The sequence below is a fragment of the Corvus hawaiiensis genome, chromosome 26, assembly GCF_020740725.1.
Source record: "Corvus hawaiiensis isolate bCorHaw1 chromosome 26, bCorHaw1.pri.cur, whole genome shotgun sequence".
In the NCBI taxonomy this organism is placed as follows: Eukaryota; Metazoa; Chordata; class Aves; order Passeriformes; family Corvidae; genus Corvus; species Corvus hawaiiensis.
This window is the reverse complement of record NC_063238.1, coordinates 23,462,798-23,475,330: the sequence shown is the minus strand read 5'-3', so window position 1 is coordinate 23,475,330 and position 12,533 is coordinate 23,462,798. Positions and strand designations below refer to the sequence as shown.

Below are 12,533 nucleotides of genomic sequence, written 5' to 3'. Positions count from 1 at the left end.
GTATCAGCCAAATATATCCAAGTGAAAATTGCATTAAGCATTACTTTGTGGTCTAACCATTTTAACAAGTAAGAGTAAAAATGGCAGGGGGATCCATTATGTCAATAACTGAGTTTTGGACACAGTAATAATAATAGTAAAAATAAGGTAACTGTAATTAGATATATGAATTAGAAATTAGAAATTAGAAATATGTATTAATTCTCTCCTTCAAGGGTCTGTAACCATTGAAATGGATGATGGCTAAGAAACAGTTTTCTTCTGTTTTACTGTAGTTCCTTTATGCAACTTACATTGCTCCATCTGCCAGTATGGACATTGAACTTCATCAGAATAAGAAAAATATGATTTATCAGAAAATCGACCCAGCTTTTGAGGACCTTTTTGACCCAGCAGAAGAACATATCCTCACTATTCTGCTGGAACCATGGATGAAAATGGTGGAAGCAGACAAATACACTTACAGAAAGGTAATATCTGGATGACAACATGAAAAATTCTTATTTTAGGGAAGAAAATCACAAGAGCATTCATGTGCAACCCTGTTGTATTTATACTCAGGAAGGGAGAAGTATTACAAGATGTTTTACTTACTCACTCCTTTCTATCCTGATATGTGGAAATAGGCTGAGCTTCTTGTGGAGAGCAGACTTCTCATCTGAAAGGAAGGTGTGTGCTTCATAGACTTCTTGGCCTGTGAATTAGGGAGGAACGCATCTTGCTATGGTAAAACTTCTCTTTGCACTCAGGAAGTTTCATGTTTCTGCAATTGTACCATTGATCAGAAGTAATTTTTTATGATGGGTTGCCCACAAACACTATATATTTTTAATGATAAGCACATAGTAAGGTGGTTTTCTAGAGTGTCAGTGCAGTGATAGTAGGCATTTCTGGTGTTTAGAATTTAAGTGCAGTTACTGCTTAGCATAGAGGAAATGTGATATGGTGATCCATGTATTTGCCCCAAACACTTTTTAGAGTGCTGCTCTAAATAAGTGGCTCAGAAGTGTACTCAGTTCTAATCCCAGAATGCTCTGAAAGCTTGAATTGAGCATTCTCATGGAGGTCAGAGGAGATGGCTGCAATCCTGACTGTACCTTTGACAAATAAGAACAAGAAATGGTGATGACAGTGGTGGATGCTGTGGCTCTCTGTTCTTTGCAAACTTACCTACAAGTTGCTATCTGTAGGTCAAACTCCTTCTGGGTGCCATAATACGAGAAAGATGTAAAGCTATTGGAAGATGTCCTGAGGAGGGCTGTGAAGAGGATGAAGGGTTTTGTGGAGAAGCCTACAAGGCCTAAGGTCACTTGTTCAGCCTGGAAAGGAAGAGACTGAGGGGAGACAAAGTGGTCTACAGGCACCAATCTCTTCTCTGTGGTGCCCAGTGGCAGGACCCAAAGGAATGTCCTGAAGTTGTGTTAGGGGAGGTGTAGGTTGGATATTAGGAGAAGTTCATTCACCCAGAGGGTGTCTGTGCACTGGAACAGCTCCCCAGGCCAAGTGCCAAGCCTGACAGAGTTCAAGAAGTGCTTGGACAATGCTCTCGGGCACATGGTGTGACTCTTGCGGATGGTGCTGTGCCAGGAGTTGGACTCAATGATCCTTGTAGGTCCTGTCTAACTCAGGATACTCTGTGATTCTATGATTCTAATTTCAAGTCTTTAACATCTCTCTCTTGGATATGGAAGGACAAACTTACAGTGGGGAATCAGGAGTTAGCAGGCAGGAAGTTAGTTCTTTTTCCTGTTTTTCTTCGCTATGACCCTAATTAGATGAAACATCTCCAATTTATAGGAAATATCCTCACTTACTGCTGATACTTCTGTCAGCTTGTAATAACATGCCCCCATTTCCCCCTGCAAAATATTTTGAAATCCTTTTGCAGAAGTTTTGTAGTACAGTATATTTTTCGTTCTATATCATGCATGCATGTAAGAACAACTGGATAAATAGATACCTAAAAGCAAAGTTGAGAATGGTCTTCTAAGCCTGTTAGGTGGTAGCCAGTATTAAACATTTAAGAATGGAGTATAAGAACAGAAAAGAAACATACAGCCATATTCAGCGCTTTGCAACCAAGGAAGTTCAAGGATCAGAGATCTTACCCACATTTTTGATTTCAATAGTCTTTGATGAGGTTTTTTTCCCCCACGGGTTTCTGTAAACTGTATCTTGAGTGATACATCTTCAGCCTCACTGTAGAAGTGGGTTTCATGGTTTAGTCATGCAATAGGAGAAAAAAATGCGTATCTTGATTTGTTTGCAAACCCCTCCTTGATAATTTCACCTGGTGCCCTAGTTTTGTAAGTCATAAGGAACAAGTGAACAATTGTTATCCTATCTCAATGTCCTATTCTCAATGTTGTTATGTTTTTACAAGTTTCTATTGTATCCTACTTCAATTAGATCTCCTTGAAACTCAAGAATCCTAGACACTTTGACCTCTCCTCCTACAGAGGAGTTCCATACCTTTGTTGCACTTCTCCCCCCATCTGTATGTGTTATTTTACATTCTTTTGATGAGATGCAAGCAGTACTCAAGGTCTGGATGCACTAAGGATTATCCAGTGGCAGAACCATGTTTTCTGTTGTGCTCTTTGTTCCGTTCCTAGTTGTTCATTCTAATTGCCTTTTGACTCCTGGTGAACTTTGAGTGGATGTGCAAAATGTAAGCTAATAGCCATCTGCAATGATTCCAAGATTTCCTTCCCAAGTAATAACTACTAATGGAAAGCCCTAATTTGGAGCTCACTGGAATGACTTAATGTTTATTATCGTTGAATTCAGCTGGCCTTTTATCATGCAGATGCTGAAGTGTCCTGATATCCTGCAGCTTTTCACAGTCAATTTAATTTTTTGCTCTGTGGAATAATTTTGCAAACTTTGTTGTCTTCTCACTCACCTCCTTTTCCAGATAGTTTCTGAATGTTTAAAAAACAACCTCAGTGCAGATCCCTGTGAGACTCCAATAGGAACCCCACCCCATAATGAAAGTTATTTATTTCTTTGGTTTTGATTTTCTACCTTCTAATTAATTCACAAGGGGACTTTCCCTCTCATCCTGTGATAACATAGTATCCTTTAGAAACTTTGAAAGTTTGAAAAGCTTAGTAAAATGAAATATACTAATCCAAACACATCTGTAAAATATTTTCTTTGCTTTTCAACATCTTTTCTAACCTTTCAGATAAATTACTTTTTCTAAATTATTTCAGCTATAATTCTTTATGACCTTCAGTGCACCTTGGAATTGCTACTTTTCATGAACCTGAAATTTTATTTACTTCCTATCAGACTAGTTTTAGACTCTTGTAACTGTGTATTTTCTGTGCATACTATAAGCGTTGTCTAGGGTCTATTGCTGGTCCTCACTGAGTCAAGTCACCAGCACAGCTGAGGGTTTTTTACATTGCTTTTGCATAAAAAGGAGTCTGCTTTTGAGCTTTCTGAATACTGTGTTTTCACTGCTTCTAGTGATGGAAAGATTCCTCCAAAGTAAGAATTGAAGAGATATACTTCTCCTTTCACTTAATATGTGTGGCAGTTTACATCTCCTTGAGTTAACCACAGGATAATCTATTGCCCTTTCAGTTTAGAGGATGCGTTGCTTTGCACGTGTAGTTACGTGCAGACTTCTCAGTGCTCTAATAACACAAGCATCTTAATCAGAGCACGAAAAAACCAGCTAAATCCTTTTGACTGCACAATACGTGTGTTTGCGAAGAGTTATAATACAGAGACATAAAACGACCTGTTCTAGGAGGCACTAGAGTCTCTTTGTGCTAGGTGCAGGCTGATACTTAGGCACACTTCTTCCCAAGCACAAAGACAAAGTCTGCTTTGTATTTTGTTCAGTCCCTGGCTCTACTCTTCCCCTTTGTTCTACTCTATAGCAGGATGTATTTGGCCCATAATGAAACAAGATATTTTATCAAGAATTAGGTGAGTCCAAAATTGTTTATTTGGGACATGTTCAGTATATATACCTACGTTTTTTCTTTAAGTGAAATATGAAATTAAGAGAGTTTCTTTTTACTGTTGACTCTCATCCTGCCTCTATCTGCTTTCTCTTTAAACTTTATGAAAAATGTTCTGAATTATTTTACAATTTGCTTTTAAACTATGTTTTCTTTTAAGGGAAAGAATAGCCCAAAGTACTTTATAACAATGGAATAAAGAAGACATTCAGATAACACAGTGATTAGTGTGGTATTCACATTTAGATGAAAGTATCATGACTATTAAACATTCTCTTCTCTCTCTGCACATAAACACTTGTATAAGATAATCACAGCTTTCTAATCTTTGTAATGGGCATGCAGATCAGTATAAGGCATTGGCTTGATTTTGCTAAATATCCTAAAATCTGCATTCAAATGGTTTAGTCAGCCAGGAGGGTCACCAAATATCTCTTGCAGTTACTGATTGTTTGTACATAACATGAAGAACTGCGCTAGTTACATACATACAGCTTCTGATTAAGTTAAAAAGTGTCAATACTTTTTGAATTCAAATCACACACAGTTAATTATTTAAGGAAGGGGACAAGACTGAAAGTCGGAAAGCTTTCACCTTTATTTTTTAGATATTTTAACATCTTTCTCATCTTAAATTTCTGTTTCTCCAAATCTGTGGCACTCTGTCTTTTTGACATTTCCTATTGAGAGTCCTAGTTTTAAGAACTGTTTTTCTGCTTCTCAGTGACACTTTGACATACAATTTGCTGGTATAGGCAATCAGGTACGTCTGACCCAATATACACAATATAATACATACACGATATATTATGTACACAATAGAATTTAGCAATTTTTTGAATTCAAAGTTATTTGCTTAAAGATATAGTTAGGTTATTTAGTGGTATTCTGTAGAAATCTGCATCTGATCCTACAAGATGGGAAAAGTTTGTTCTACCAGGGCTTTTGATAGAACTGTTTGTCACAAGAATGTGACTTCTTGTCTTTTCTAAACATTGGTCTCATTACTGGCAAATGTATTATTTTCTATCCACTGTCACTGGCAAAGTGCCCATGTAGTTCTCCATCTTCCTATAATGTGTACTGTAGCGGTGATATAAGATATTATTTTTATTAGGTGGAGTTGGTGGAGGAAACTCAACAGCTGGACTCCGTGTACTTTAGAAAGCTCCAGGCTTTGCATCAAGTGAGTAGTTCCAAGAAGGATGAGGTAAGACAAGTACCTACTAACAAAAACAAACCCTTTCTCTCTCAGAGAGGGCTCACACTTTGAGTATCAGCAATGAAAGACTAACCAGATGCTAGTTTGGAAAAGCAAATAGTCTGATTTCTACCATTCATTTTGGGGACTGATTGACAGCCACTGTGTTAATTAGATATACAGGTCTTCTGTCAGTTCCATCAACATCAGACCTAAAGTCTGTGGGATGTATTTTGGGCCCCTGCTCTTGAGTAAATACCTCAATTTCAAGTGAATTACAGGTATATATTGGATTATTTGATTATGGAACCTTCACACACTGATACGTTTAAAGCAAATAAAAAAGTAAAGCTTACTAGGAGCTGGAGCCTTAACTCAATTTATTTTCTCAGCAATCAAAAAGCTATTTTACAGAGATAGGTTATCTAATGCAATAATTATTAGAGCAAAATACAGAGGTGAAAAAAACAGTTATGCAAGCAAAATAATTTCTCCCCTCAGAGTACTGTTGCTGACATTGGGGCTCTCAAAGAAGATCAGCACTTGCATCAAGTTCCCAAAGAATTGGCAGGTCCTAATCTATCTGACCTGATCCACAACAAAGAGAAGTTAGAACAGTTCTGGGCTTTTCTTAATGAGCATTCTGCTAGGTACGTTTCTTCATTATTATTATTTTACCTAAGTTCAGAAGAAATCTTTTCTGAGGATCTTGGCTATCTAAATGTTGACAGATTTTAGTCTTTTTAAAAATGTGTTTGCATATTTATGAAATACACACGCACATTGTTCAGACAACTGAATTTTTCTTGGGGTAAAAATTCTCCTGTCAAAACATATTTGTATTACAGTTTTGCTTTCAGTTTCTGCTTTGATTAGTGGCAAACCCCTGAGTAGAACAATTAGCCTATAATGAGTAAAATTTTCTCTTTTTTAGTACAGATTCAACTTAGTACATTTAAAAAATTAAAGCTGGTTATTATAAAAATGTACAAATAGAAAACAGGCATGTTATTCTCATAGTGTGACAGCAACCACAGTTTTGTGTTTGCTGAACAGATTTAAATACTAGCTTGTAGCAGATACAGTCTTAGACAGAGTCTTTGAAAAAGTGAGCCTGTTGTTTTTAAAAGTAAGATCTAAACAGAAGCTGACACTTTTTTTTTTTGTCTTTAAACTGTCACTTCCTTCTTTTAATGGGTTCCCATGAGTTGATGCTTTGCATATTGGCTATTAATTCTAGTCAGGCACTGCTATAGCTTTCCATTGGATACTGGTCAGCTTTTTCAAAAGTGCCCAGAAAGGGGCATCTGGCACAGAACTCCTCTGGCCAAGACTCAATGTCATCACTTCTGCTTATTGTCACATTGTTCCCTTCGTAGTCAGAGAGAGAAATACACACTTCTGGACACAATACACCTAATTCTGAAGGTAACATCTAAAACCTATTTGGCTGAATCATTCCTAAAATGGTTATTTCTTCTTAGTGACTACAAAAGGGCTGCAGATAATGAGTTCAGATGGATATTCTTATGCTGTAGGTGCTTATAGTCAGGTAACTTCTGAGTTAGTTGTCTAGAGAAGTTGTCTCCAAACATTTTTGCTTGCGCATCTCATCAGTAAAAACTTTTTGAGCGTGGAACCCTAGTATATATATACATATATATGTGTATATTTAATTTTTTATAGATTATATACATGTGCTACTAAAGTTTTAATATTTTCTTCCTGCCCATCTACAAATGGTCTTGCACACCCTCTTCACACATCGCAGTTGGGAGACCACTAGTCTTGAGTTCCTCTCTAACTGGGGAAATGGTAGGAATCAGCAGATAACAGGTCCTGGACAGGTATGCTGAATTGTGTCTGGTATTTCCTGCTTCTTTGTTAGTCACAGACAAGTCCCATCTTAACTGGTAGAGCCAGGCAGAGAAATGTTTAACTTCTGGACTTTTTTTTCCTTTTTTGTAAAAATTCATAATGAAGAAAAATATTTGAAAAAGTCTCACTGAAGTGTTTTAGGGCTGGGTTCAGACTAGTTACTCCGGAGTCCAGCGGGCATGCTACAATAAAGGTGCTTAATGGTACTATAATCTGAAGGGATCCTAGAACTAATGCAGTCTGGAAAATTTCAGAAAAAAACAGACATGTAATTTGCCTTTTCATCAAAACTTATGGTTCTGATAACGTCCAATCGTAAGTGATCCAAGTTTCAGGAAGGAAAGGCTGCTGAGTACCTGGACACAAAATGAAGAAACTAAACAAAGCTCCATTAATTAATGCTCTGTTAAATATATGGGATATATTCACACAATTGCAGGACAATTTGTGTTACTTTGGGTTAGTGAATTACACTTATTAGTCTCGCCAGGCTAATTGACTGTGGATGTGCTCCTGATCCAGTATGCCAGGATAAGTCACCACTAAAAGGTTTATCTAACACACTTGAAGATTATATATTTTGCTTTTTAAATTAGGTGTACGTATTTGGTCAGTTGTCTTAGGTAGATGCCAAGGAGTTACTCCATAAACCACAGTAACTTGGATCACTTGCATTTGGGTGAACTTAGTCATTTTGTGATGAACTAGCAAATGAAAGAATTTTAGTCTCAATAGAATTTAGGTCTGTAATGGTCTCAAAAGACTTTTGAAAGGAGAACATCTGTTCTTAAATCAGTCAGATGCTTTTGAACGTTTTACTCATAGATTAATGTTTTGAAAAAGCCAGTTATTAACTGAATGGAAAACTGAAACAGATTTGTCTGAATTCAATGTTTCATATTTCCTGCTGCAAATGCAGTGAATGTACTCACTAAAATGCTCACAGAACTTCAGCTAATAAGATACTGTCGGAAAACAGTCATATAAATTAAAAACTGAAAATTGTAGATATGTCATTTATTCTGTTGCCTGGTTTAGAGAACAAAACCATTTGATGATTCTGTGAAAACAAACTTAAATTTACAATGTATACTCAGATATTATGAACAAAATATAGATTGTGAATTGCATCATTGGAATGATTTGTCACTGACTATGACTAATTAGGTAAGTAGTAGAATTGGTAATTTATGAGAAAGCAGCCCACAAAAAGCCGTAGAAACAAATTTTACCATTAATTGTTTTTATCTGCTTAAGTACAGACTGACTTAAACTCTAGAACTTCACAAGGGGCAGGAAGGGAGTGATTTCTTGGGCTGATGTTCCCAGCTGTCATCCCTGCTCCTTTCTCAGGAGATCTAACAAGGAGACAGAGTGGGAGGCATCGACTTGTCTCTCAGTGGCTCACAGCCTCAGTACTGATTCAAATTCTCATCTGTTTCATTTTTCATTCTCTCTGTGAGCTCTGCACTATGGTTCTGGTTCACAGTCCCTGCTGGTTTTAGCAGTGGCATATTGAGGAGTTACTCCTTTCAGGGTACTCCAGATGGCATCCTAAGTGAAATCTCTAAGATGTGTATTTGCTCTGCCTGTTCAGCAAGTGCCATGGTCTCAGCAGATGGTACTAGCAGAGAAAAAATGACATAAAATTTGACCTGGTATTTAGGTTTTGAATACTTTGGTGGGTTGTGGTTAAACTAATAACTCCCTAGAATGTTGATGAAATTAACTCAATATTGAAATAACATGCTGTTTAAATTTGTCTGTAGCATGGATCTCATGTGCTGGCTAGATATTGAAGAGTTTAAAAAGATGCTGCACAAGGATAAAGAAAAAAGTAATGAAAAATCTAAGGACATTAAAAACAAGTACTTAAACAACAGGTACTTCTTTGGACTCAACAGCCCAGCTACCAGAGAACAGCAAGAAAAGGTAGCAGTTACAGAACTATTCATAAAGAACTATCAGTGTGAATGTGACTGAGATAAAAACCCATAAGTGGGTTTGCTCCAGCTTTTCCCCAAGCTATCTCTTCAAATCTTAACCTATATTTTTGGCCAGAAATCTGGTTCTGTTCTGGTTGTATAGGTCCCTTCCTTCCTGTTTAGGCTTTTCTTCCCTACCACTTACAGAACATCTTTCTTAAACTGTGATCTGTGGCCATGGCCAGAGCATGCACAAGACAGCTCAGAAAAAGTGTAAAAATTACTCTCAGGCACAGTGACTTGTTCCAGCTTTCTATTTTAGTATGTCAGTAAAGCCACAGACAGCAAGTCTGAGCTGTGGTACTCTGATATATCTTGATACTTAGGCAATTTTCTTGGTCAAGCTGGGGTATTATTTGCCAGAGTCTGTATCCTATTATAGGTAGGGACAAATGTAATCTGTTCCCTTTTATGAAAAGTACATGTGAGCCTTGGGTAAGCATGCATTAAGGGCTTTGCTTACAGTTAAGCTCATGCTTTGCTAAATCAAGGATATAGAGAGATAAAGGACTTTTGGTATACACAAAAGTTTATGTCATGTGTTATTGTATTTGGATTGCTTAGCTAATGCATTCAGGTGGAGGAAGGAGACAAAGCCTTCATGATCAACTTTCGGCAGCCGTTCTGCTAGAAGTTCAGCAATGTGTCCAGAAGAGATTAGAAAAACAATGGCTGCCATTGTTCCTGGCAGATGAACACCATGGGGCAGAAGGACAAGCAAAGGTAATTTTTTGACAACGGCAACACATACAGGCATTGTTTTTTGTTTGGCTCATAATTTACCATTGGGATAAAAAGGTTTAGAGGAAAAGCAGACCACATCCTACTTTCAGTTTACATTGAAAGCAGGTTGAAGCATTTATCTTGGTAGGTTCATCTGAAGGCTTAATTTAGCTGACAGCATTACTGTTAGATCCTAAATCTGAAGGAGCTGGTGTTAGCTCTGCTGCCATCCAGACTGCCAGGAGAGTGAACTAATCTTTGCTGTAGTGCTACACTCTCCCTGTGCCATTTTGCCTTGGCCATACAGTTGCACACTGAAGAAATACTGCTTTGTGTAAAGGATTTGCCCAAGGGGACCAGAACACAAGCAGATGAGTGGGCTTCCCATGCCAAAATTCTTTCTCTTACGCTGTCCACATTCTCCCATCTGGAGCTGCAGTGCCTGTAGAAATGACTTCAGGACTTGTGAAATTCTGCTGAGTGGGGAGCTTAACTGCTACAAGCCTTGTTCCAATTGGTTATTTCAGAAAGTTGCCAAAAAGCTGGGAGTGAGGAGCCTTTCACTCCTGCTGGTTCATTAGAAAGACTGAGGAATGGGCAGAGCTAACATCTGCCTTTTATGAGTGCCTGTGTGGCTGTGATCCTTGTAAGGGGATCATCCTGCTGGTGACAGATGCAAAGACTTGGGGTTTCCACTTCCACAACAGCTCTGACATGTGAATGTCATAGCAGAAGGAAACTTCACAGTTCCACCAAGCAGACACATATGCAACTGCATTGATTCATAAAACTCATTTTCTGTCATCTTTATAACATCAAGAAGGTTGTCAAAAATATTGTCAGAAGTGCATATAAACGGAATCTATTGATTCAGAACACTAAGGAATCTGAAAGATACACATTCGAATAAGAGAAATTGTAATTTTAATAATGATTATGTTAATTCTGTAAAAAAATCCTAACCCTCTGCCATTTTTAGCTGAACTCTGCCTCTTTTACAAGCCCTGGCACAAGACTAAGCAATAACGCTAAAGCTGCTTCCAGGTCTGGAAGCTAACTCATGCCTCTTTTTGCACCTGCTGCACTGTGTTGGCTGGGAGATTAGCCCAAGTAGTTTAGAAAATGCTGTATTCAACTCAAACAGTTTACAGGAAATACATACTTCTAATGAGCTTTTAGTCTTTTCCTAACTCCATTTATGTCCGATTGCTATTTTCTCTTTCTTATTGAAAAGTCAGAGGATGAAAAGGTTCTTTGAAGAAAGTATTTTAGAAGAAGTGAAACCAGATGACATTCTCCACTGGCTTCATATTTCACAGTGACAAAACAGTGTGGGCATGCTATGTAGTCCTTATTCAGGAAACCTGCCCTTTGTTTGAGGTGTAATTTTGCTACAAAGAAGTTGCAGGATCAAGTCTGTATTTCTGATACAGCTGTACAAAGGAACTAAAAACATACTAAAAAAAATCAAACCCAACATTTATTCCTCACGTAAGTGGTCCCTCAGAACATTATGGGTAAAGTAAACCAGTTTACTGAGTGCACAGCTTGACTGCTATTGCCTCTTGTCTTCTCTAATTCCCCAGTCTTAATGAGCAGGTGCTCATTTATAGCTGAAGAAGGGATGGCATTCTGCGCAGGTCCACGACAAGTTTCAGACATAAAATCCATAAGAAGACATATGAACTATTCTACCACTGGGGTCTTAATCATTAGAAGGCTGAACAAGAAAGAAGAATATTTAAAAAATAAAATAATAATCTTCTGTTCAATTATAGATAAGGGACATAACTGAAGATCTTTCACGCAAAGACCAGCAAAAGACAACCGGGATGTGGAAGGCAAATAAAATTCACTGCGTCTCTTGTGTCTGCAGTTTCACAGTCTTTTTCATGTGGACCTTGCACATTTTTCACAATTTCCCTGTTGACAGTCTGAGGCCCAAATGTAATGTTGAAAGCAATCATGATTGTACTGGTTATAGTGGACTGATTACTTACATTACTCCTGATTAGCTCCCTGCTGGATGTTCATGGTAAATTTCTCTCCCTTTCTGTCTGGAGAGGTCATACTTGAAAATAAAGGTCTCTTGTCCTCGGCTTTGGAGCACTATTAACACTCTTCAAACTCATATTGTACCTCTAATTCACATTTATCTGTATTTTGCATGCAGTGGACTTATTTGGACAAGCTGTTCATTCCAGCATCTGGTAGTTTATTTATTATTGCAAGTGGATTACGTGCAGACACAAAAGGGAATGTGAAGTATGCAGCAGAGTGGGCAGGTTTAATCATATCTCACAGTATCTGTTTCGTTTAGAATTGTATTTTAATCTCACACCACTGAGATAATATCAAATTTAAACTTTTTAAACCTTTGTAATAATACATTTCATCAGATGTTTGCCAGTTTTTTCCTCTTGAAGAACAGTGAACTTTTTGTGATTGCCAACATACAAGTTGTGTACATTTGTTCAGTTGAACTCTTATTGTCTGTTGAAATCAAACTAGAGACCCGGTCACCAATTATCCATGCAAACCATCAGCACAAAAGGGATCCAAAGTGCATGTGGGTTCTGTTAACTGAGTTTTCCCTTCGTCTGTTTGTCAGGAAGATGGTTGTTTTCCGTGTTCTGCTTCAAGGTTGTTGACCCATAAAATAAGCAGTGTTTATATACTGGTGTAGGGATGGAAGCAACATTTTGTTCTTCCCTTCATGAATATGCCCTAGAAATAATTTTCCCCCAAAGTTCCCTAAATCCTGGT

General features: G+C 37.7%; 1 protein-coding gene across 1 annotated transcript in view; it reads left to right on the top strand.

Annotated features, from left to right (window-relative positions):
• The window catches only part of RGS22 (regulator of G protein signaling 22), a 61,083-nt gene that overhangs the window by 34,407 nt on the left and 14,143 nt on the right, over window positions 1-12,533 (top strand). The window contains exons 16-20 of the mRNA XM_048287132.1: window positions 276-470; window positions 5,098-5,166; window positions 5,683-5,831; window positions 8,829-8,991; window positions 9,609-9,767. Of these exons, the coding sequence (XP_048143089.1) occupies window positions 276-470; window positions 5,098-5,166; window positions 5,683-5,831; window positions 8,829-8,991; window positions 9,609-9,767 (735 nt within the window). The remainder of the gene's footprint in view (window positions 1-275; window positions 471-5,097; window positions 5,167-5,682; window positions 5,832-8,828; window positions 8,992-9,608; window positions 9,768-12,533) is intronic.